Below are 26262 nucleotides of genomic sequence, written 5' to 3' on the forward strand. Positions count from 1 at the left end.
CACTGTTTCTTATCATGGTGGGAGTCGTGAGAGGCGAGGAAGAAGTTCACATAGAGACTCAGGACGGCTGCAGACAGTCGACTGGATTCATTCTCCATTAAAACAACATAACATCACATTCGGTGATATGGATGATAATAATACAAGTACCGAAGCTGTCAGATGTTCACATCGTAGAAATTGCTGGCTGCTGTCGGGGGACTTTTCCTTCAGCCCACATTAGAGCTGTGTGACTAAGACTTTCTGTGCTAAAGAGCAGTGATGGAATGTAACTAAGTATATTTACTAAAGTACTATATTTGAGTTCTCACATTAATTTATTCTGTATGAATATTTATGTATAATTTGCTTTGTACTTTTAGCAAACTAATATTTTAGCACAATATATTTACTAATATTAAAGACACAGCACTAGAAGTATATATATATATATATATATATATATATATATATATATATATATATATATATATATATATATATATATATATATATATATATATATATATATATATATATAAACATTTTTCCTCCTGACAGCACACCGTTCCTCCTATTACAGGGTTTCCATTATTACTCATGTCTGAAGACGTGGCCCCCGAAAGACAGTTTACTGCTGACTAACTATGGAAAGATGGAAAGTTGTCCTGTCATTGGGAATGGTCTACTTGACTGACCTTAAGCCCATGATTGCCTCGAAATGCGTCTGATTTCACTGAAGCGGAGTCATTTTTCATTCTTCCTGGGGTTAAACTTGCAGCTGAGCTGCTGACAGCTGCCTCACTACAGCTTCCCTTTCCTTCCTTCGTTTGTTGTACGTTAGTGCCACCTCGTGGTTGAATAGCAACCAACAGCTTGAAACAGCTCCTTTAAAGGCTCTAAAGCTATACATTTGGATTAGCTTTTGCACATAGGATGCTTGTGTAGATTAATAAAACAGTGAGTTTTAGGCCACTAAGCCTCATTAAGAAAAAGTTGTTATAATTGTCGGAATGTAAATAAAATATGATGTAAGCTAGTCAAGCAATTGATTACATTCTTCCTACTTTCATCACTACTTGGCAATAATGAACATAACTGTTTAAAGCCATGTTCCCCTCTTAAACATCTCGTGGAAATCTGAGAGAATTGATGATGAGATGATGAGAGATAGCTTGTCCGTTTCCTCCGTGGCACTTTTGAAAAAGCAACTTCCTTTTTCAAATGTTTTCCCACTTCCCTGACTTAGATTTAATCTATGCACAGATGAGAGGTCATCTAATTCTCATGTGACCAGACTCCTCACAGCAGAGAACACACCATTTTAATTAACCTGGCAATCACTGAAACATGAGATCGAATTGAGATCACGTATGGAAACATTCAGAGACGATTATATTAAAGGGTTGTGTCACAAATATCTGAAATATATATTGAGAAATTACCCTGACCCTATTATAGTTTCCTTAAAAGCTTGTTCCTATTCTTGACTTATTGCTCTGTTACTTTGCCCTTTCCTGACTATGATGGAAACTTTTGATATGAAATCATGATGTATTTAGTCAGCAAAGATGAATGGTTTCAGGATGATAACCACGTTACCCCTGTCTCTCTGCTCTTCGTCCTCTTTTAGGAGGATGAACAGTTTTTAATTTTTTTAGCTGCTTTTTTTTTTCCTCTTCTTCTTCTTCTCCCCCTAAATTAGCTGTGGGATAAATGAACTCTTCTAAGGAATGGCTTTGTGGCGCAGCCATGATTAGAACTCATTTATCTGCATTAGCTTTCAGCGCCGTGCACAGCAGTTATTAATATGACCATAATTCCACTGAAGTGCCGAGAACAAGTTCAGGGATGTGACACTGGGTGCGGCTTGCATAAAATGATTAAGCATGCGTCCTCACAATTAATTGCAGATTAAGTGTGCCTGCACATGCGTGTGTGTGTGTGTGTGTGTGTGTGTGCGTGCGTGTGTGTGTGTGTGTGTGTGTGTGTGTGTGGTTAGGGTTAGGTAAAGGATGTTGACCAGTGTGTGTAGACCAGAGGCTCTTCATTGTAGTGCAGTGTCTTCCTGTTCCAAGGGTATGGAAAATACTGGAGGTCTAAAGCATAGCTTCAGTGTGTCCAAATCATAAAGATATTTCATGATTTTATCCTCACTTCACTGGTTTAGAGGAGGTTGCTTTTTGTCTGAGAGTATCTGCAGCAGACACCTCACTGTTCTCCTCAGTGATGATAATCATCTGGTGTGTTCTGAGCATACTGTGTTCTCAAAACAAGCAGAGTTGAATTTGGGTCCTAGATAGTGATATTTGTTGTCAGAAAGTTTCCTCTGGTGAGACCCGTATGTTCAGCATCCAACACTAACCTCCGAGTGCTGGGCTGTTAATGCGTCTCATGTGGCCCGTTTCAGTGAGAACATCTGCTTTTAAGAGCTGCAGAGCTTTTTACTGAGTGATCTTGGCTTCACAGAGCAGCTTGTAAGAGTCAGAGCGCATTGAGGGGGAGACGGTGATTAAGTTTCATTGGCAGGATTTTTGTAACTGTTCAGCTCAGTTATAAATATGTTGATGGCTCACTTCCAGGGTGTAACGTACAGACAAGATTAGATGTTGTCATTGATATAGTGAGATTATCCCCACTGGGTGTTTCATTCATTTTTATGGTCTTATTGGATTTATTGCACTGCGTGACCAGACGTTTACAGCCTGCCATCAGTGTGCCATCAGCAACAGCAACCAATGACGGATGGATGTATTGCCTCGCCACAGGGGGTCGAATACCTTTCATGTAATAAAAGACAGTATTTTGACTTTGCACAAACATGGAGAATGGTTGCTGGATTTTATAGTGAAGTATTGTATTTTCAAAGTAATGACAGAAACAGGAGCTAAAACAAAGTGTTTCAGGCAGAGCACTGGGCAGCATGAGAAGACATTAAAGCATGTAAACCTGTTTTAGGAGGAATCCAAAATAAACCTGACACTGAGCATTAAAATGTCACCTTAAGGAAAGATGTTGTGGAGCATGTCTTTTAGGCTTCATTTGTCCATTTGTCCACTCCCTCCCCTCCAGGCCTACTCCCAGAATTCCACTGCCATGCCGCCTGCCACAGCCATCACATCCCCAGCTGCGGACCTCTACAACCGGACCCAGTATTGCAAGTGGCCCTGCGAGTGTCCTGCGGTCACCCCAAAATGTCCACCGGGTGTTAGCCTCCTCATGGACGGCTGTGACTGCTGTAAGACCTGCGCCCGCCAGGTGGGCGAGGTGTGCAATGAGGCAGACACCTGCGACTACCACAAGGGACTGTACTGTGACTACAGCTTGGACAAGCCTAGGTACGAAAAAGGAGTGTGTGCATGTAAGTGTCACTCACCCAAACCGACAAAACAAACAGTTCTCACACAGCAGGAAACGTTTCTGTATGTATTTTCTGATGTGGGGTTTCAGGGCCTATGTCTGTACAGGATGCAGGTGGCCAGGTTGTGTTTGAGTAGAGCAGGTGTTTGCTGTCATATCACCACCATTTGTCGTGGTAACAACACAGGTGTCACTTGAACAGAATGCTGATGCATGTAAATGTGGTGTGCTTGAAGCCACAGGCAGCAACATGCACTCTCACACTGATCTGTGATTTGTTTGTTATTTCAGTAGCTTGTAGTTGCATGAGGGATGTCGGCATCGACATATGATGACAGCAGCAGCATGTCACAAAGGTGATGTTGATCAGATTACTCACCATATATGGAAGTGAACTGTTCACAGCCAGCCCTGAACTCCATATGTTTACTCAATGTCAAACTGCTGGACCTGCAAAAACAATGTTTTATCAATCATATTCTATAATACTTTCTATAAAGCAAAAGTCTATTACATGTTGTACTGCACTTAAAGTGACATATGAATGGAGTTTTAAGCACTCAAACATTTTTTAATGCTAACCCATTTAACAATGTTTTACAATTATTGTCATGAAGACAGAAAGTCTTGTATTATAATACATTACAAGAAAGTGTAACCAATATTCGCTTGTGCCACTTGCCACAGACCTAACAGCTGCCCAAACCTTTGCCTAAATCTAATTTAGATGTTCCTTATGTCTTACTTTTCACACTGAAATACATATTTTTGGGACATACATTAACATATAGTTGCAACAAAGGAGGCAGAGTTTGTGGTTCAAGTTGTGATTATATAACTCTTATTAAATACATTTAAGGTGATTCAAGATTCAAGAAAACTTTATTTATCCCGAGGGAAATTGTCGTGCAACAGTAGTAAAACAAAGTGAGAAAGGAATACAAAAGTAATAAATAATAGTAAAGTAATAAATAAACAAGTTACTAAGTACACAGAATGTAAACCAACAGTGAGCAGCATAAAACTGAGATAAAAAGTACACAATAAGATTGAATAAAGTGACAAGTGGTATAAGGTGATAAAAATAATACATTTAGCAGCAGCATGAAATAGCAGCAATTTACTAAGTCCAGTGCAGGAGATTTACAGGGTCCAGTGCACACTCAATAAGTGATGGAAGTGATAGGGAATGATATTGATTTGATTTGGCTCAGGTGACAGTGTCTCCACTGTCCCTCCCGTGACCAGAGGTGGATGCATTAAACAGTCTGATGGCCTGAGGGAGAAAAGACTTCCTCAGGTGTTACATCGGGGTGGGATGAGTCTGCTGCTGAAGGTGCTGCTGTGTGATTTTAGCACCTGGTGGAGAGGGTGAATGTTGTTGTCCAGGATACTATGCAGTTTGCACAGCATCCTCCTCTCAGACACCACCACCAAAGAGTCCAGTTGGACCCCCAGGACGGAGCCAGCCTTCCTGATGATCCTACTGATCTTGTTGGCGTCTGCTGCCCTCAGCCTGCTGCCCCAGCACACAACTCCAAAAAAGATGGCACTGGCTACCACCGACTGGTAGAACATCCTCAGCATGATGTTGCAGACATTGAAGGACCTGAGTCTCCTCAGGAAATAGAGTCGGCTCTGGCCCTTCTTGTACACAGCCTCTGTGTTCTTGGCCCAGTCCAGTTTGTTATCCAGGTGGACTCCAAGGTATTTGTAATCCTGGACCACCTCAACAGTCACACCGTTGATGGAGACAGGTGTGTGTGCGGCTTTCCTCCTGCGGAAGTCCACCACCAGCTCCTTTGTCTTAGTGGTGTTAAGATGCAGATGGTTATTCTCACACCAATCGACGAAGGAGTCCACAACGCCCCTGTACTCCTCCTCCTTCTCCTCACTGATACAGCCAACAACTGCAGAGTCGTCCGAGAACTTCTGCAGGTGGCAGGTCTCAGAGCGGAACTGAAAGTCCGAGGTGTACAGGGTGAACAGAAATGGTGAGAGAACAGTTTCCTGTGGTGCCCCGGTGCTGCTGACCACAGTGTCAGACACACCTTCCGGCAGTCTGACATACTGTGGTCGACCTGTCAAGAAAACCAGGTGAGGGTCCATCCGCATCGCCGTCAGTTTGCTCCCGAGCAGGGCAGGCCGGATGGTGTTGAACGCACTGGAGAAGTCACAAAACATGATTCTCACAGTGCTTCCCGATCTGTCCAGATGGGTGCTGGCGCGGTGGAGCAGGAAGATGATGGCGTCCTCCACTCCTAGTTTCTGCTGGTAGGCGAATTGAAGAGGGTCCAGTGACGAGCTGACCAGGGGCCGAAGAAGTGAGAGGATCAGCCTCTCCAGAGACTTCATCAGGTGGGACGTCAGTGCCACCGGTCTGTAGTCGCTGGGGGTGCTGGGACGCGTCTTCTTCGGTACCGGAACCAGGCAGGATGTCTTCCACAGCACAGGGACCCTCTGCAGACTCAGGCTCAGGTTGAAGATGTGCTGCAGGACTCCACTCAGCTGGGATGCACACGCTTTGAGGACCCTCGGGCTGACATTGCCTGGGCGGAGTCTGCACAGCTCCTTCCTCACCTGCTCTGCTGTGAACGTCAGTGTGCCATGTGTGTTGGTGGGGGTGGGGGGAGATGATGGTGGGGTAGAGAGGACAGGTAGGGTGAAGTCCGGAAAGAGCTGTGTGGGAGGGGGGACAGCAGGGCCAGAGGTTTGGAGGTGGGTGGATGTGGAGAAGCTGGGGGAGGGGTAGTTCGGAGCCCTCTCATCAAATCTATTGAAGAACAGATTCAGCTCGTGGGCACGTTCGATACGTTTCGTCTCCGTGAAACACATAACGCTGCTCTCACGATACACCCGCTGAGTCCTCACCAAGCCCGCCAGCTCGTCGATCTTGTTCACTAGCGACCTCACGTTCCCCATGGTGATGGAAGGGAGATACGGCTCATATCTGCGCCTCTTCTCCCGTTGTTTACGACCAGCCTTACGTCCCCTGTACTTCCTCCTCAGCTCTCTGGGAATTTCAGGCCTCTCCCGTATCAGCGCCGTTGGTTGTAGCGACAACAGCTGATCCCGGGTGTAAACAATAGGGCCGCCGCATTGTTGTGCCCAGACGGAGACGCGGTCAGGGAAAATTGCCCGAAGAATGAGACACACGGTCAGAAAACAAGAAAGAAAGTTCCCTAACATAGTTGGCTTAGTTAACTCAGTGGATCAGGTTTGTTTTTATTTTTTGTGTTTCATGTTTTATTGCATATATACATCTTTGTTATTGTAACGGTTAATGTATGTTTCAAAGGTCTGTCTGATGCGGATGTTTAAGATTAAGATCCTTTCTTGTCATTGCATGTAAATGAAATTTGGTTTGGCAGCAAGGGATAGAAAGGATATATAAACTAGCAAGTCACTCTGTAAATGGCACACCTCCGCCAAGGCCCAGCAGTCCCTCGTATCTGCATTAAAATGCACTCACTCTTTGATATCAGCCACCTAAATAAGCCTTAATATTTCATCATGTCCCATGAATAATTCCCTGGGAATTAACAAAGATGTTGAGTAATGGCCCATCTCACAACATCAAAGAAAGATTCCTGGACCCACACCAGTTTAATGGTGTCTCTTAGTGGCTGAGACCATCCTCCGCCCAAGTGCAATGTGTAATGTGTAATCCTGCTCACCAAACTGACTTGGGTGGCATCCATTCGCATACATATGCACAAAGTTATTCTACCATAACTCATATTTCACCTCTTCGTTTACAATCATCTGGATAACAATGGTAATAATACGTTCAAATATATGGATACAGCTTCCAGGTTTTGTCAATTTTTCTTGCATGACCATAACATCTTACTGCTTGTCATTCCTCTCTGCCAGATATGGTGGGAACAGGCTGTGAGTATGACGGTGTGATCTACCGCAACGGGCAGAGCTTCAAACCCAGCTGTAAATACCAGTGTGTGTGCGTGAACGGCGCCATTGGCTGTGTGGCTCTGTGCACGGAGTCCCAGCCTCCACGGGTGTGGTGCCAGACCCCACGTCGGGTCAAAGTCCGGGGAGAGTGCTGTGAGAAGTGGATCTGTGATGAACCCAAAAGAGGGCGCAAGACAGCACTGCGACATGCAGTAGAGGGTAAGACACCTTGGATATACATTACATCTACTAGCAGGGCGCAGTATTTTCTATTCCAAGTTCTTCTTCGTACAAATCCCAGTAAGACCCAGATCTCCTGCCGGCTCACTGAGATGCTTTCTGGCATTGAGTCTGAGAATGTTTCAAGTGTTGTAGGAGGACACTCGAACCGAATAAATGAGGGGTTATTTTTGTAATTACTAGTCTTTTAGGGACTCTTCATTCTTCTCCGTCATTGCTTTATAACTTCGTTATGTCGCTAATTTGTAGGTTCAGGAAGCTTTTTAGAGGACTCCTGGGAGATGAGGGAAGTAGCTCATTTTGTTCATGAGTGGATGCAGCTCTCTGAACTTGGTATGTGCAGTTGAATTGTACAAAAAAGGTTGGAAGAAGCCAGGGAATGCAAAGGCTAAAAAAAGTCCTATGTGGCCCATTGGTTTCATATGGTTAATGGGAAGTTTTTGATAATAAGTATGAAGTGGAGCACCGTTTAGCTCAGTTGGTAGAGCGGGTGTCCCATGTGTAGAGGCTTTGTCCTCGCTGCGGCAGCCCCCAGGTTTGATTCCCGGCCTGGGCGCCCTTTGCCGCGTGTCAGTCCCCCTTTTTCCTATCATGTTTCCTGTCTATCTCCAGCTGTCCTATAAATAAAGCAGATAAAAGGCCAAAAAAATAAAAGTATGAAGTAAGCATGCTAATCACTTAGCCCTGGCTCGTCCACTCTCACAGCTAACTGAGCTAACACCAGCTAAAGTGAGAAGCAATCACCAGTCACTCTGGTAATATGCTGCCATCTGCTCGTTTCAATGATGAACTCAGCAGGTGGCCAATTCTTACATACTGCACCTTTGAAACAAAGAAAGACAGAAAACATGACAGAACACTGCAAACACAAACATGCTGTGGATGAATATGATCTCATTTGTAGAAGTAACACAGCAGCAGCTGTGTTTAAAATTGCTTTTGGGTCACATCCAGTTTCCAGTCATTTAGGGCAGCAGTGCAGCGGGGGGAAGAGTGTGAAAGAAGACCTCTTTGTCCTCTAATCAGATCCAGATTACTGCTTTATAAACACAATTTAAAGGACCATTATGTAGGATTTGGTGGCATCTAGTGGTGATGTTGAAAATTAAGTGCACCCCTTTCAGGAATGAAATTTTCTGTACCTGTTTCTAACAGCCTTTCAATCTGTTTTCAAGGCATTTGACTTTACTTTATGGTGACAGCTTCCACATGATTTAATGCATTAGTTCTTTGTTTTGTACATTTTTTCATAAAGGTGCCATACGGAAGAGTAGTGCCATGCTATGATTTCTTCACGTTCTGTTGACACAACTTTTTAACATTTTCAACTAAATTGGCAACGTATTGCATTGTAAATATTGTTAAAAGGAACCAAGATGTATCAACATGTATCACATGAATTTTTAAGCTTTAACATACAAAATGACCTTGAAGGACAATTTAATTATGTTTACTTTGAATCTAGAGAGGTGTCAGGGTCTGCCACATGTTAACAAACAGTGTTCTGGGGACCTTACTGTCCTCTGAGAACAGCTTCTGTGTCTGTACATTTACCTCACTAATATTGCAAATATGAACATTTTAATATATTCTCCAAAACTACATAGTGCCCCTGTAAATGTGACATCTGCTGTAGCTTGTAGACATGATCTCTATACCTCACTTCCCTTTGTTGATCCAGCCGCCCCAGCTGAGACTAGGAGCTGGCACAAGAACTGCATTACCCAGACTACCTCATGGAGCCCCTGCTCAAAGACCTGTGGCCGCGGCCTGTCCCTGAGGATCTCTAACGCCAACGAGCAGTGCGAGCTGCTCAAAGAGTCTCGCCTTTGCAATCTGCGGCCCTGTGAGGTCGACATCACCAAACATATCAAGGTAGCACTTCTGTCCCTTCAGCAACTATATGATAGTAAAAAATGTTCCCAGGCTTGACCTCTTTCTTCTCTCTTCCTCCATCAGCCGGGAAAGAAATGTCTGAACATCTACAGAGAAGACCAGCCCTCAAACCTCACCATCTCCGGCTGCACCAGCACGAAGCCGTACAGGCCCAAATACTGCGGCATGTGCACTGACGAGCGCTGCTGCATCCCCTACAAGTCCAAAACCATCGACGTGGAGTTTGAGTGTCCTAACGGGACGGGGTTCACCTGGAAGATGATGTGGGTGCAGGCCTGCTTCTGCAACCTCAGCTGCAAAAACCCCAACGACATCTTCTCAGAGCTGGAGAGTTACTATGGTTACCCAGAAGTCATGAACTAACAGGTGACCGTCGCGTTCTCAGCCTCAGCCTTTCGTCTGACTTCTTTTTCTTATGCAATGTTCTGTGTTTGTAACGTGTATGATTATGTACGAGGGATTTTCCTATGGCCTTTTTTCCTATTGAAAAAATCTGTAAATATGAAATGTATATGCGTCTCCAGAATAGATGAATGTGCCTTCAAGGAATATTTGAGGACTTGCTTTTCATCCAGTGACTGTGTGAAGTATTGATGGCTTAATTTATTTATGTAGCTTTTTGCATTTGCAAAACACATGCGATGTTCTTGAGTTGCATTCAAAAACGGTCAAACCTTGTCTGTCTTTAAACTCACAAGTCAACTTAGATCATAAAGCTTAACTGAATATATTTTCCTTTATATTCCATGAAACATGCTATCTGATAAATGGACTGAGATGCCAAAGACAAAGCCGTATACAACCAATAAGGACAGGGTCAGAAAAGATCAGTTAGAAGTTTTTTTATTGTCATTTTTTTAATAAATACAAATGTTATGTTATGTCATTTTAATGCTTTTCTACAGCATTAGATGGTTGTGCATCGCATCTGTACAAAGCTGTGTATGTATTCTACAAAGCGAAATGTTGCTGTAGTGCAAGTAAAATACGGGAGTAGAAGGTGTCGGGTCAGTTCTATGGCTATCCTCATGTTAACATGTGGACCTATCACGTCACTCACCCAAAAACCCACAACCACATAGGAGCATCACGTCTTAAAAGTGAACAATTCCATGGCACATCTTTGTTCCTTTGTGCTTGATTGCATAGAAATCGTAAAAAAGAAGAAAAAAAAACATTTTTGTCTGAAGCCATGATCCATTAATAAAGCATATGAAGTACAAGCTTTTGAATTTGGGTTTCAGACTTTGTTTTGATTAATGACAAAGTATACAGTCTCGTACTAAACATGATGATTTAATTCCTGACCAGATTTAAAGGTCACCAGTGAACGGACGTAGAATTGTTCAAATAACAGAGGATGTTTTGAGAAAACTCAAGGATAATGGACATTGGCAAGATGAAACAACCGTACTTGCTGTATATGCACAATATACCTGAAGTCTGTCCCTTAATTTTCAAAGTTGTGCGGCGGTTTGTGAGGCAAACTGCCAGTTTGGTTTCTCCAAGTGCCTCCCATTCTCTCTCCACACCTACAAATCTGCTCCTACGTACAAACAACAACACTTAAAACATGGAAAATAAAGAATAAATGATAAAACAATTACAAGTGAGAACAGACAACAGTCATTTACAGTCAGGTATATTTGAGAAAGCTGTGTCAATATGGTAAAAATGGATAAAAACAGGATGAGGGAATGGAGAGATGGAAATTAAAACTTTTTTATAGGTATGAGAGATTATGAGAGATACATGTACAAGCTGGTGTACTCATGGCCACAGCTTTCTCCGATATTCTCTGCTCTGGTGTCCCCAGGTGCTGCGATGCCCCTGACTGCACCTGACCGATGAGCTCAGTGTGACAGAACAGGCTGATCTCTCTCTCAAAACGCATCAGAATTTCAAATCTGTGCTTCTCGCCTGCACTTAATAGTCTGCAGACGTTGTTGTTGTGCGTTTTTACAATTCCAGGTAAGCTATCTTTGTCTCCTTCTCCATGTCGATGTGTATGTGCGTAAGGATGTGTGTCACTGTGTCAGTTAGAGGCAGCGCAGCACAAGCGAAGGGACCTTGAGACATTTCGGGTGTCTGGAGAGCAGAGGTTCACTTAACACGACACTTCGGTGGACTTGGGCACGGCTTGGTCCACGTTGCTGTTGGCCGTGCCGTCCATGGAACCACCTGTGTGGGAGCGGCCGCGCTGGTTGTCAGCCGTGTGGCTGCGGCTGCGGCTGCCCTCGTTGGTGTGCGAGCGGGAGCGGTTCCCCTCGCTGGTGTGGGAACGCGAGCGGTTGCCGTCGAAGGAGGTGACGCTGGAGCCGGAGGCGGTGCGGGAGCGGACCAGGCGGGTCATGCTGGCAGAGGGCACTGAGGAGGAGGAGGAGGAGAAGGAGGAGGAAGATTTAGTAAATCAATGAAGATTGTCCTGCGGCTTATTCAGATATGTTAATTGTACTGTACTGTGAGTATTTAATGTCACTCTGTATGTCTACGCCACACCATTTAAGAGGTAAATATTGTACTTTCAACTCCACTACATACACCTAAGAGCTTAATATTAAAAACTTATGAGAATAGAAAAGATAATGTTTTGTTATACAGTAAATTAAAGGTGTCATTTCAGCTCCACCAATCACAACCTTACAATAAATGTGACTTATACTGCCTACATCCTTTTTAGTTCTATGCTTTCTACAGTTCTAAATATTTAATCAAGTGGTAATACCACAACACTGTAACTAGCACTCCAACAACAACTGGTTCTTTATAGGGTTCTATAGCTTGGCATGTATTTGGCCCATAAATGTTCTATGAAGTATGAATTCAGAGGTCAATATTTGTTGTTATTATTATTATTATTAAATGGTTTAGAAATATAACTGCATGGGGAGCAGTAAAAGGTGACTTGGGACTGTAAGGAAAAAGATGGTCATCTCACCACAAGGTGGCAGAAAGCTCTCTGGCAGGGTGCTGCCCTGCATTAACAGTCGATGGTAGTGGAAGATTTATCTTCACCAAAGTGACAAATACACATTGCACGTCTTGAATACTTACTGTATCCCATGCCCTGAATGAAGTACTTGAACGCTTCTGTCAGTTTGCCAGGCTGCAGAGAAGAAAACACAAGGAGTGGGATAATTAGTCCTCCTGTTATTAATTACCACACTTGCTTACAACACAGTGACAGACTCAATCTCTCTCTCATCCAGCAGCTCACTGCTCAGGGTCTGAGATATGACAGCTGCTAGCAGCAGGTGCAGCGCAGGGTGGAGGATTACAACCTGACAACTGTGGTTCATGTCTGCCACTTGCTAATGCTCTTAAGTGTAACCTTCTTATATCATCCACCCGTCCACCTGACCCTCTGCACCCGATTATCCAGCCCTGAGCAGCCTGCTCGACAACATGAACCACATTTCTGTTTCTGTCACACAAACACAGACGTACGCACCTGGTCAACCTGGGGCATGCCTCCACAGTCAGCCATCTGGAGAGAGGAGGGAAAACACAAACCATTAGCATTTAGCGTGTTTGCTGCTTGTACATTCAGCAGTAGACACACACCATTACCCTTCATTACACTATACATGTCCCATTGGAACACACTGAACACCTTGTCCCTGCTACCCTGAACAGTTAACCCCAATAAATGGCACCCATTTTAGCTCAAACAGCCATTCGGCTTCAGTTGTGGATCATAAAAGGTTGCCATAGGCCAACAAAAATAGGTCAGCTGCAGCAGAATGCGTCCTCAGAGGAGCCGTGTGTACGCACATCGCCTCTGAGGACGCATTCAGCTGCCCTAACCCCTGGTTAATGTGTCACCAGGTAAATGCTGAGCCAGTGGAATCTTATCAGCAGATGGGTTTCCATCGAGGCTATTATAATCCCAACGAGGATATGAGAGGTGAGGGAGGGAGGAGAAGAGGGCCTTTACCTTGAGCAGGGTAGTCTTTGTTGGGTCCAGCTTGGTGTTGCACTCAACCTGTGGGTACAAATAGATCTGTTCCATAAGGCAGTGGTCATATTGCTATAGGCTACAAAATAATGCTTTTGCGAATAATTAAATTTGAGTAATTAGAGTAATGCTGTTTGGCTTCCCTGAGCTGAGAGCAGCAACCTTCGACATTTCATTCTAAACAGATTTAAACCTCATTTTGGTTCCCAAATGTGTTCCAGTCCTGATCAAACTGTTATCCTTCAGCGTTTTAAAGTTACAATGTGTCATTTTTAAGGTCAGTTCACAACCTGACCTTAAAGGACAACACTGTTTCATACTGTTTTGTAACTTTGTATATATGTGGCGGACCCTGCCACCTTTCTAGCTTCAAATAGTGTTCTGGGACCTTATTTTCCTCTGAGAACAGCTGGTTTATTCACTTATAGAAAGATACATATTTCTGAGTTGAGTGTGTTGTTTCTTCTCATTAACAACATAGTGCTTTTAGACAGTCAACTGAAGTGAACAGAAAACATGTCCAGCACAAGCTAGCTGGGTTAAATCAGTGGTCAGGCCATCAACTCACCACAGCCTCCACAGCAGGAGAGTTGTCGCCAACCACCAGCAGAGAAGGACACCTGGATAAGGGTAATATGTTCAGTTACAAATCAGTGATATTCTTCCTATAAAGCTGTGATCAAAAAAAAGATATTCATCAGGTGACATGTGATTGGCCCTCCTTGACTCACTTGAGGGTTCTGACGTTGCTTCCAGGGACCGGCCTCTCAATCTCCAGATCCCTCCGACTGTAGGAAGAGATGTTTTGTCAGTGAAAGGTTACTCCACAGTTACTCACCCCACCACTTGTGACTTTTATGAGTTCTCTTTACCTTTCGTAGGACTTGACAAAGAGCTGCAGGTTGAACTGGTTCATGTCATTGAGGATGTGGTGGCGGTATGTTCCAATCAGGTCCTGGTTGTGGTGGATCTCCTCCTGCAGTGACCAAACATAAGATCTGTTTTCAACTGCACCAGTGGAGTGAATGTAGGTAAAACAAGGATCTCGAGAAACCCAAACAGACTCTGTACCTTTCCGAAGAGGTGGCTGATGATCATGTCAGGCATGGCGTGAGTCCAGCCGCTGATCTGAAATTACACACAGAAACAACATTTAGCCAGAATGCAAACTTTTTTGTGTAGTCTCAGTTCCTAGTTTGCTTTTGATGCTCTTTAAGAAGATCATTTAAAAGGTAAGAGATGTTTCAGCCAGAAACGGGGCTCGCACAGCTTTTTAAAAGTGAAACTCAGGCATGTTTCAAGCACTTTCAAGGTACCTAAACCAAAAATCTCAGCTCCAGCTCCTTTATACCCACAGCAATCAATGTCCGTGTTTCACCAGCTGGTCACATTAAGTTTGATGATAAACATTAAAAAGTCGCTGGTTAAATGACTGATTGTGTAGATGAAATGCCAGCTCATGCTATGACAATAGAGCATTTTTCAAGGAATCTATTTGAATTCAAGTGTATTTCTTCTTTCAATGCTTTGTACAGACCCTTTATTAATGTGTGTTACCTTGTGTGCAGCCCAGTCCATCCATCCCTCAGCACATGGGTTGATGTTGAGGAGCATCAGCCCCTCCATCATGTTGGGGTAGTCCAGCTGAAACACAAACATGAAAGTGTGATTTATTAACACACAATGGTGCACTTAGCTACACTCGTGCAAAACATAGATTCATGTGAACTAATGTTTTTTATAAATCTTGATGTTCACGTCTAATAAGACCAAATTATAGTGAGACAGAAAAATAATGTAAGAAATTACATTATTTATCTGTCTCACTATATTTTGGTGTCCGTAAATGTACCAATACAGGGATGTAAATATACAATATTACAAGTAAAAGTCAGACAGTACAGACAGCAGATACATCTGAGGAGTCCTGACAGTTGAAATCAGAAAAAAAAGCACCATTCGAATACACAAGTTGTTGGACCTTTTCTACACAATTAGATTTTTGGTGAGAGTTTCGATTATTTTCCATCATCATTTGGTACTTTTCAATAACATGTCTAAATAAATGCTGACTATTTTAGATCTATTTTTCTTTTGTACAGTATTCTCTCATCTGTCTAGAACCTTGAAATAAGTCCATGAGAGCAGTTTAGAGGGAGAAACTGACTTCACTGAGCTTTCCGTCAGCTTTTTGTCTTCTATTTGACATGCTTGTTATATTATCCATTGGGTGAATTATTGATTTTACCAGTAACTGGTAAACTAAGCGCTTAATTTAAATGTAATGCAGTAGACAGTACACTATTTCCTTCTAAAATGTGAAATAGGAGCACTCAAGTAAACTTCAAGCACCCCAAATTTGTACCTAAGTCCACTGAGGTACACTTGATTATGTTGCAGCAAGGAGTTAATAGTTGTATCTCTGTGTGAACAGAGTGAGACTTCCTACTGGGCACAGTGTTAGTGTTGAGCTGATCTGGAACATTCCTGAGGCTTTTATGGCTCAGCAGGCTCAGGCTATAAGCAGCATGATATTGCCAAAATCAGCAAAAAGGAGAAACACATTAGCAGGCGAAGCTAATCCCAAAATGATTAAACTCATAATTATTAAGACTGATGTGGGGGGAAACTTACAGCGAATCTAGTCAGAATGTAGGCCCCGGCTCCAATGCCCATTCCAATAACACTCTTCAGCCTGAGGTCAAACATACATGGGTACTGTTAGAACAACAGGTTAGAGGAAGTTCTTAAAAACGAGTGTGAACAGCGAGGGTGAAAAACTGCAGCTCGACTTACCCAAAGTGCTTCAGCACCAGTGGGAGTGTCTCAGACAGCTGGTCCATTGAGGGGTACTCATATCTGGAAAAACAAAGAACTCATTGTGTTAGGGGTTGTTATTATTATATTGCTATCTAATCACAGGTGTACATTGCTCTGTTGTGGTGATCTCTTCGTGTAATAGCTACCTGTGTCTAATGTTCAGCTCAGGTAGCATTAAGACGAGGCAAAGTCCCACCATCAAAGCAGAGATTAGGCTGACCGAGATAAAGCCCTGTCCCAATAACACTCCTGTCAATTTAGGTCGTCTTAAGTACATCCGCAGTGATCTACCTGTCGCATCAAAGGCCACAGACTGCTTGACATACATTAAAGGCGTGTGACCCGTGTGTGCGTTTGTGACTGCTGGTGTTTGTGTGTCTGTCTGACTCACCCAGTGGAAAAGGTGTTAGCTCCCTCATGCTGCCCGGGGGCATCAACGTGACACACCGCAAAGTGCTGCATGATCTCTGCCATGTCCTCGTGGTTGAAGAGCATGTCCCAGCAGGTTTTGTCTGAGGGAAAAAAGGAGGTGGAGGTGGATAAGTAATCGTTGGCTGATAATAAGGAACAACCTGTATTACCTGCAGCTGTTGCGACTTGCATGATTTGAGTCTAGATACTGTAATGTAACAGATTTAACAATTCGCTTCTGATCTAACACGGTAATTCAAAATACCCCAGGCTTTAGGCACAAGAGCAAATGGTTCACCTAGTTTGTGCTCTATGAGGAACAAGACTTACGGTTCAGTCCGATGTCATGCATGGTGAGGATGCATGGTCTGTCGGCCTTGGGGACCCCCTTCATTGTACAGTGGATTCTTCCATGAGGAGTCTCCACATCATGCTCCTGCAGGTGCAAAAAAAGCATAAATGGATACAAATGAATTAAAAAACAATAAGAGCTGGTAATAATTATAGTGATATGACTGTATGATTATATATTGGATGTCATCACAAGTGTTGTCTTTTCCTGGTTGTAAAGGCTGCATTACAGTAAAGTAACGTGATTTTCTGAACTCACCAGACTGTTCTACTTGTCTTGTCTTTACACTTACACTTGTCTTTACCCAATCAGTCAGTATATCCACATAACTGGTGAATAATATTTCTATTTTCATATTCCGTGAAGGTACCAGTGGTCATCCCTGAAATACTGTTGCAATGTCAACATCAGTGTATTTGGTCGAAAATAACCTGGTATCTGATTTTGTCAAGCAGTCCTATAATTTATGAAGCGCTTGTGATAATATTGCAATACAATACTTGAAGACATTAGCATAGCCCTGAAAATAATTTAACAAAATTCAGAGCAGGTGTTATCAGCGAGTTCAGCTTTCAGTTCCAGTAAATGAGAAAAATGTTACCCCACAGTCAAAACCGTCCCACAAGCCACAAAACAAAAACACAACAACTATTTTTCTAATCAGTGCTTCGACAGCAGGCAGCATAATCCACCAAATCCACAGCTCAGCACAAACACTTCAATATCAGTCTACTCACGCTGACTTCAATCTCAGCCACAATCATTTCCACATCAGAATCCTCCAGGACCATGTTTGCAGACGAGGAGTTCAACGCCACTCGCTACTGAAAAAGGGTTGTCGCAGAGGCTCCCTGAGCTATAGATCCAATTGTTGGTAAGCCTCCGAAGTTGTTTAGCCCCGCTCTGTGAGCTGCGTTTTTATACCCCCGCTGCTTACCAGTTGGCCTAAGCTCCTGGCCTCCCATGGTGCCTCCAGGCTGGTCAAAACAAGCTAACTCTAGATGAAGAGATCCCTAAATTGGATCAGCCATCGTCTGAAGGGAGGGGGAATTGGCTACTGTGTTGACATGATGAGTAAAGATGGGTAAGTGTGATCAGTGGGAAAACATGTTGAATGAATGAGGAAGAGGAGAGCAGCCGTCATTATGCAGCTTTATTTCAGGGAAATGTTTTCTAATGAACGGCTGCGAGTAAAATCTGGAAATTCAAAGAGCTGAACAAAGACTTGTGATGTACGTCATAAACATCTCTACACAAACAATGACCTGAAGCAATACGGAAAGTATTTTTCAAAATAAAGGTTCTGTTCATTCTTATTTCTTTGGTAGATATTATTTTAACACAATTACAGTTATTGCCCCAAATTACGTGTTGTCTTAAAAGTTGCTTTTGAAGAACTTCCTTCCAAAACAAGACACAACATCCTGTCTAAATCATTTTGCTCTGTTGAAAATAAGTGGTGAATGTCGTACCCTGTACACAGGTCTGTGTGCAGATCGGATCAAAAAATAAATCACATAAATCTGCCCCGTAGTGACCCGACCTGCAGGCCTAACGTACTGTACGGGACAACCTGATGGAAAAACGAGCGCTAACAGCATGTGATTTGCTCTGCAGGAACATCCAGGGAGGCGTATATAGCCTATTTACTGGGCACAATGTGCGCGTAAACATCTCAGGATTCACCTGGCTCCACCTACCCTCCACCTCAACAGGACACACTCTCAGGCACATAAGCTACACATAATCCTGCAGTGTGTCTAAGAACACACTTGCATTTTATGAACACCTCTACGTGCATGTAGAAAACACATTTGTGTAATTACTATGCAATAGTGTCACCCTCAACTTCTTGTTAGCATCTTAGCTCAGCTGCCACAGAGACATCAAAGACTTGCCCCGGATACTTCAGTGTGACACCAAAATAAGTCAGAAGAGCTTCAAGAGCAAATCAGTTCTTTGATGGAAGTAAAAGCGCTCATTGGCAGATTTCTGCCCAATGACCAGACGGCCTACTCCCTCACATGCTCTGACATTACAGACTTGAAGCACTGTGCAGCTGCGCACACGCACACACAATGTTTGACTCTTGAAGGCTTCATCATCACATCTAAATTACTGCTATAAAAGCAACTGCAGAAAAAAAAAATCATGTTTCAATGTTGTCACTGTTGTGGTAAAACTGTTTGAAAAGCCGTTATTTACAACCTTTGAAAGCTAAAATATTCACTATTTGTAGCCGCTCAGTAAAAAGCATTAGCACACACCCTGTCTGAAGTGGGTGTACGTGTTCGACTGTGTGTTGAGGGGGTTGATGATGTCTTTTCAAATCAATTTGGGATCTCTGGGCTTCTGGAGACTTGGATAACATAATATATATTATTGGATAATCTGGGTTTTTTGCATCTGTTTCTTTACGTTCTATAATAAGTCCTGATCTACTTCAGCTGTGTAGCACAGTGCTGCAACACTGTTCTGCCATGAAAATATTTTGCGAACTTTTTGGAAAATCAATAAAGAATTTTCAAGCCAGTCGAATTTTTCAAGACTCTCTACAAACCCAATACATTTTTGAGGACGACAGAAAGTGTTGACACTGACACTGACTTGGTTAAAGACAATGTTTGACACTGCCCCTTTTCAGATCAAGGGTCTGAGCGCTGTCCAGGGTGCTGAGAAGCCCCCAGAATCTGCAGCACCTACATACTAACCGAACTGTGTGTGAGGGTCAACGTGCCAGAGAAGAAAGTAAAAAAGTTGATGCACTATAGCTGTGTTATCTTACAAATCCAGACCAAACTGTGTTTCATCACTTTCAGCAGCTGAGTGAATTAGCAGAGGCCCAATTAGATTTCAGTGCTAATGAAATCACAGCGGATGAAGGGTCATCACCAAGATAAATGAGCCGCTGCCACAGCTATGTTGGTCAGAGGCTGAGGGTTTCTAGTTATCAACCACTAGATGGTATCAGACAAGCTCAAATAATAAAATATAGAATAAAACCAGTGGTTTACACAACCAGTGACTGGCATCACCTGGCAACATCAGCTTCAAATATTAAAACTGCATTTACAACAGGTGGGAAAAATAAATGTTGGATCTTGACCAACGTACCTTGATAACGAGCTGCTGCACAGCCTCTCTCAGGCCCTGTAAGAAAAGAACAACAGAGGGATGAAAGTATAAAACTAATGCAATTACAGTGTAGCGTGCTATAATCTAATATCCTGAGGGCGTCATCCTGTCACTGAATGTCTCTTCACATCCATATGTCCTCCATCATATAATTTCTATTGCACTGCTCTGTAGTGGCAGACGAAAGATTCATCATTGGGCTGTTCTTTGTAGAACTCACTGTTGGAGTGATGGGTAGAAATTAGGTCAGCAAGCTTTCGCTGCCATTAACTTCACAGAAACTTCCATATGAACCTACTGAGGTCATTCAAGTGAATCCTAAATAAAACATTTTTGAAGACATGTTTGTAAGACATATTAGAGGATGACTCCGACATTCATACGTGTGGGTTTCTTAATGCAGCACAAGAAGCAGTTTGGCTTATTTGATGAAGTTGATGGACTTGCACGATTCTTGTATTTTGGGGAGTTTTGTGCACAGGGTTAAAGCAACATTATTTAGAAACTGGCATTTTTTTGCAATTCTGTGCAACACCACTGTCGTGAATACAAATCCCAGGTCTGTCACAATTTGCCCCCATCACTTGTTTCTGCACTATATAAATTTTAAACCCTAAGCTTTATTTCAAGGTGAAAAGTTACATCACGTTGCTTTAATATGCACTTATTGTAAGTGACTTTGGATCAAAATGACATCCAAAGAATGTAATAATATAATATCTACCCTGAAGCTGATATGGATGAGACTGGAAATTTTTTTTTCCAATTGTGCGTTGAAAAATAGTTAAAAATAAGTGACTAAAATGAATAACATGAATAATGTGAGTAAAGTTCTGGTTCTGGTTACAGTGTCTAAGTTAGCGGTAAGGACACCACCACTGCCCAAGCTCCCAGTCCGGATTGCTAGCTGCACAGTTAATGGAGCTAACTAGCTCCATTTAGCAGCAGTTAACAGTGACTCTAGTTATATGCTGCTCTCAATTGTTTTGACTATGACTTTGACAGTTGGCCAAGTCTTATATATTGCACCTTTAACGCACATCCACATGAGTATTTTCTTATCTGAGTTCTAACCGGTTCATTTATCTACCGGGAGGCTGACATACTGAATACTTTACTACTGACAGGACAATGCCAACATTTATAGAAGGGATATACAGTAAGGGCCATTTTTGTGTATTTACTGAACACAAGGAACTTGGTGATTGTAAATTATCCAAACCTGAGCAGATACAATGCTTGAGCAGGTCACATCACATCTGTAAGAAGCTTTTCAAACACTGCTTGACTTGGCTCTGTTCAGAATACATACCGGCAGTTCCCTGTCAACAAGCAGCGGTTTGGAGACAACCTGGATGTCGTCCATTTTGAAAAGCTGGGGAGCCTGACATGGGAGAAAACAGAGTTAGTGAGGGACTGGTTCAACCTGTGTTCCACAAGTTTAGCCTGATCTTGGATAATGCATGGAAGAAAGGTGTTAGCCTTCCTTAACTCAACAAAATATGATGAAGTCTGATGTTGTAATTTTTCACTGGATCTCAAAGCTCTTAAAAAGGTGCAGCCAAGGTTGGTTGTGGGCGTGTTTCTTATCCGCACAGAGCTCATAAAGATACCAGAACCAGATATCTGATCACACTCACGTACACACACACACACACACACACACACACACACACACACACACACACACACACACAGGTGTACAGACACCAGGAGCAAGCAGAGGCTGGCACTGTGATCTGTGCAAACATGCGTACTGCATAATGTGCCACAGCTTGAAACACAGAAGGACTGAAGTCTCAACCTGAGCTAACTCGCAGGGGTGACAGCTGAAGCAGCCGCTCCCTGATGATGAACTCAAATCCAACCGTGATCAATGCAAGATGCTGGATAGAAGCATCTATGGAAAAATAGAAAAATAGCACACTTGATAAAGCTGCATGAAATGTCACACACAGGTAATACGCCTTCACAGGAGCTTTAGCCAGAGAGACTTTTTTTTCAAGTTTCAATAGAGAACACTTCTTCCGCTCAATGAGAATGACTCGAGAGGAAGACAAGGACAGAGAGTGAGAAAGCCAGGCATGGACGATGATGCCGTGTTGGAGGAGAGCGTTCAGGCTGCGGCTCTGCATGCAAATCAAATTAGCCAGTTAAGAGGGCTCTTTGTCCGCGGGCACCGGTGTCTCCTGAGAGCCAGGACCCTGCTGAGGGGGGCCTTCACTGACACCCCACACAGACACCCTGGTTCCCATCAACACGCCCCGGCCTCTTTTCAGCCCCTCTGCTGGCTCTGTCACTTTTCTGTTTGTCTAGCTTTTCTGCTTGGTTGCAGTTGCTATGTTTGCTCTTTCCAAACTCCTGCCATCTGTTTTTTGCTCTCTGCCTTTCTTTGCTCACAGAACACTTATCAGCATCAACCTACAGGATTGCAGTGCGATCAACAGATCGAGGTGTTCTTTGTAGAGGAAGTGATTCATCACATTTCAAATGCGGAGATGACGGCTGTCCGGCAGAATACGCCCTGGACACACACAAACAGACACACACACACACACATGCTCCTCTGTCTGGAGAAACAGAGACCGGAGCCAGCCGGATCTCACAATAGCAGAGAGGAAGAAGAGTATCAAACAACAGGTTCATTTTTCTGCTGAGGCCTTCAAAAACATGGCTGCCTCACACTGCAGGAGCTTTGTTGGAGAGGACAAGAAATCGGCCCCCGCTGAGATTCCACAGCCATGAGACTAGAGAGAGCGAGCGAGAGAGACAGAGAGGGCAACAACACAACCCGGGTGTTTCAGATCAGAAAAAAGGGGAAATCAGTTAACGCATCAACGCGAGGCAGGGAATCCTCTAAGCCTATTTTCAAATCTATTTGCAAACACGGCTACATAAAACCGGACCAGAGAGCTCATTAACCAACAACTGACTGCAGACTTCCTCTGTACTTGGCCACCATCCACACCTGGCAGCACACAGAGGGAGAGCCTGGCTGGGCAGCAGGATGAGGCAACTAGGTCACCTGCTGTTCACAGCAGCGGTGCTCCTCCAACTGTTCACCTCTCTGAGCTAATGTTTCACCTGGCCAGGAGGGAGGAGGGTGGGGCTGTTAGTTTAACCCCTCATGCTGACCTCTCTTATGTACCATCAAATACATTTTATTGATGTGGAGATGTGGATGTAAATATCCAAATGAAACGAGTTTTATGTTGTTTCTCACATTTTAAGTGCGCTGTCAAACAATACATTCAAAGTGTAGGGATGTTTTTGCAGCGCAGCCCTTTCTCACAGGGATTTTGTGTTGCTGCTGCAGCGGGAGGCTGTCTTTTACCTGGCCCGGCTCCAAACTGGGCTTGTGTCAAACATTGTCTTTAACCAAGTCAAACCAGTTCCTGCATGCATGTTCTCTACCGGGAGTGTGTGTGTGTGTGTGTGTGTGTGTGTGTGTGTGTGTGTGTGTGTGTGTGTGTGTGTGTGTGTGTGTGTGTGTGTGTGTGTGTGTGTGTGTGTGCTTTTAAAAAAAAGCTGTGGGGGAAGAAAACAAACTGCTCAGTGAAGCAGCTCAGGCCTGGCAGAAGTGAGACTGTGTTATGCAATCACTGACAGGAAATGGGGGAGGATATAGGCTCGGGACGATCTGAGATGTGTGGCCCAAAATCATCTGCAAAACAAAGAGTAGAAACAAGACTGAAAGTCTCGTGACAACAGGCGCTGTGATGAGGCTTTTACTATTCTGCTCTCATTATCTTCATGAAGTTTTGTCAGTAATCAGATCTCTCATGTTTAGGTGTTGATTCCTGAAAAGCTTAATTTTTGAAAATCCAGTGTTTTGTCTTGAAGTGAGATGATGTGTCCTGAGCTCTGGAGGGAAAACAGCAGCTGATGCAAGTGTACAGCAAGAAACACATCAGTGCTTGTTTTCAACAGCAAATCCACAGATACGACACGCTGCGCTAAAAAGGGACATCCCAGTTACAAAACAGCAGCTCAGACTCTTTCTCTGCTCGTCAAGGGTGAGGGAGAGAAACATATGTACTGACTACATTTGGACTGCGAGGTCTCAATTTTAAGGGAGCCAGAATCAAGGCCAGGCCATCCTTCCTCCCATAGTTTTAAATCCACGAGCCGGCAGTATCCATCTGCAGAAACAATGATTGCTTCCCTAATCTTTGGGAACTCGCTTAATCTGTCAAATCCCTGGTTCTGAAATATCAGCAGCAGCAGCACTAAGCCCACTCAGACCTACATTCTGTGACAGTGATATTAAAATGTGTGGTGTCTCCGTGGCTCAGTGGGTGGAGGCCTGAGTGCTTCCAGAGGGAAACACCACTGTTGTTGTCAACACACCTTCTGAGCTCAGGCTCAGATTTTAGGATTTATCACATTCGAATTAAAAGCTCAGGACACAGTTTGATTCTGATGGCAGCAACAGACGGCAGCTTGCGTTGTGACACGCTGACGCTAATCTGAGTCCACAAACAACGTTTGTCATATTTTCATTCAGCCAGATTCAAGTAATCGCTAACTAACCCTCCTCACCCCCACCTCAACCTCACTTCTACCTTCACCTCACCCCCATCTCATCTCCATCCCCACCTCACCTCCACCTCACCCCTGCCCCCACCTCATCCCCACCACACCCCTACTTCCACCTCCACCTTCACCTCTAGTTTGTTTTTCTTAACACCAGGCTGATGAAGGAGGGTGAGAGGATTTGTTACAGGGCAGTTTCTCTCATGATGTTTACACATTTTTTTTCCAACAAAGCTTCCGTACTTGTGCGCTGCATGTGCATCCAGTGTGACCAGCAGGATGAGTATGACCCTTCCTGTTCACCTGCCACACTGAGGAGTGACCTGTCTCACTGTCAACATGCAGACATCACCTGGTCTGTAAGATCAGACAGCTGAGTGTGTGTAGCTGTGTGTATATATGAATATATGTGGAAATATGTGAAATGTGTGGCTCTTAAAATCGGCGCGTGTCACAGAGATATAAAAAGTTGAGTGATTTGAATTGTTCTGCCGAAAAGCAGGAAAACGTGCTCAGACGTGCTGCGAACAGAACCGAACCGACCAACCTGTAGAGAAGTATGATGAACAGAGCGCAGTGTGGCTGAGGACACCTACCTGTTGCTTGGACGTGTGATTGTCCTGGTCGAACACTTCCACACAAAAACTCCACTCAAAAGTCAAACTGGGACTTTCTTGTCGCCTCGCGGGTTCGGGTGACAGACGTGTCGCTTTGCTAATAACGTGCAGCGCAACAAGGCGGATGTGTGAGGTACTTTATAAAGCTTCGGGCGGTGCAGCCCGGCCCACTTCCCCCGCTGCGCTCTCGATTGGGCAACAGCAGCGGTGGGACTGAACACCGAGTGTTTCCAGCGGTTGCGTGATGAGATTCAGCCGCTCAGTCACAAACTGCTGCTGGATTAACTGGGACTTCCACGGTTTTGACTCACCGCTGCTTCTGGGACTAGTCACAGTCACTGCGGGTGTGGTGCTTGATTTTCTCGCATGAGTGCTGATGCATCAGTTTAGCTGTAAGTGTCATTATTCTGATAGTCTCCTGAAGTGACCGTGTGACAGTGGACTGGGCTCTGGGTCATCTGGTAGCTACAGAGTGAAAGTCACCCTATGAACAGTACCTCAGTGATATGATCTGTACTTAAAGGTACAACACGTCAGAATTTTATTTAAAATATATATTTTTAAAATAAGAAACATGAATTGTTTTCTTTTGTAATCAGTAATATAATCCACGTGATTAAAAATCTCAATCCTTTTATCACCAAAATGGACCCAGTCAAAAGAATTTGATCTCTCGGATTTTAGCCGAAACATAATAAACGAATGCAAAGAAAATACGTTAAATTAAGTCTAAAAAGTTACCTACTGAAGTTGGCGCGCTAACCAACTAGGCCCAAACCCGTCCTGGTCCGCAGCTACCATGTTAGTAGTGTAAGCACCAACACCTCCCCAGGGCTCCAAGCTTACATTGCGGACCACTATCTGCATGGCTAAGTGAGCTAACTAAATATGTAAACTAACTCACAGCTGTTAGTGGTTATTCTGGTTATATAATGTCCCCCGTACGTTTTGTTTATGTTCATTGTTTACTTCTGACAATAGATGTACTTAAGTATCAAAAGTAAAATGAAATTATATGTTTACATATAATATACATATGTTTTATT

The 26262-nt window shown here is 43.5% G+C and overlaps 2 protein-coding genes across 4 annotated transcripts in view; one reads left to right on the forward strand and one right to left on the reverse strand.

Moving 5' to 3' along the window:
* The window catches only part of LOC119017424 (CCN family member 4-like), a 41563-nt gene extending 30400 nt beyond the window's left edge, over nt 1–11163 (forward strand). For 2 of the 3 annotated variants that reach the window (XM_037094144.1, XM_037094142.1), the window contains 4 exons: nt 3052–3340; nt 7216–7470; nt 9173–9366; nt 9451–11163. In XM_037094144.1, the coding sequence (XP_036950039.1) occupies nt 3076–3340; nt 7216–7470; nt 9173–9366; nt 9451–9750 (1014 nt within the window). In that variant the 5' untranslated portion in view covers nt 3052–3075 and the 3' untranslated portion in view covers nt 9751–11163. Of the gene's footprint in view, nt 1–129; nt 269–3051; nt 3341–7215; nt 7471–9172; nt 9367–9450 lie in introns of those variants that run through there. The other variant, XM_037094143.1, reaches the window with a different exon arrangement.
* Nucleotides 10215–25352, reverse strand: ndrg1a (N-myc downstream regulated 1a). Its single transcript, XM_037094141.1, has 16 exons — nt 25196–25352; nt 21376–21447; nt 20043–20078; nt 16907–17012; nt 16557–16677; nt 16142–16204; nt 15980–16040; nt 14903–14989; nt 14417–14473; nt 14218–14321; nt 14077–14133; nt 13914–13965; nt 13325–13372; nt 12839–12874; nt 12442–12493; nt 10215–11754 (listed from the first exon to the last, which is right to left on the reverse strand). Exons 2-16 carry the CDS (start codon nt 21427–21429, stop codon nt 11495–11497), a joined length of 1194 nt encoding a protein of 397 aa, XP_036950036.1. The 5' UTR covers nt 21430–21447; nt 25196–25352; the 3' UTR covers nt 10215–11494.
* Nucleotides 25353–26262: the final 910 nt, after the last annotated feature.

The sequence above is a fragment of the Acanthopagrus latus genome, chromosome 3, assembly GCF_904848185.1.
Source record: "Acanthopagrus latus isolate v.2019 chromosome 3, fAcaLat1.1, whole genome shotgun sequence".
NCBI lineage: Eukaryota > Metazoa > Chordata > Actinopteri > Spariformes > Sparidae > Acanthopagrus > Acanthopagrus latus.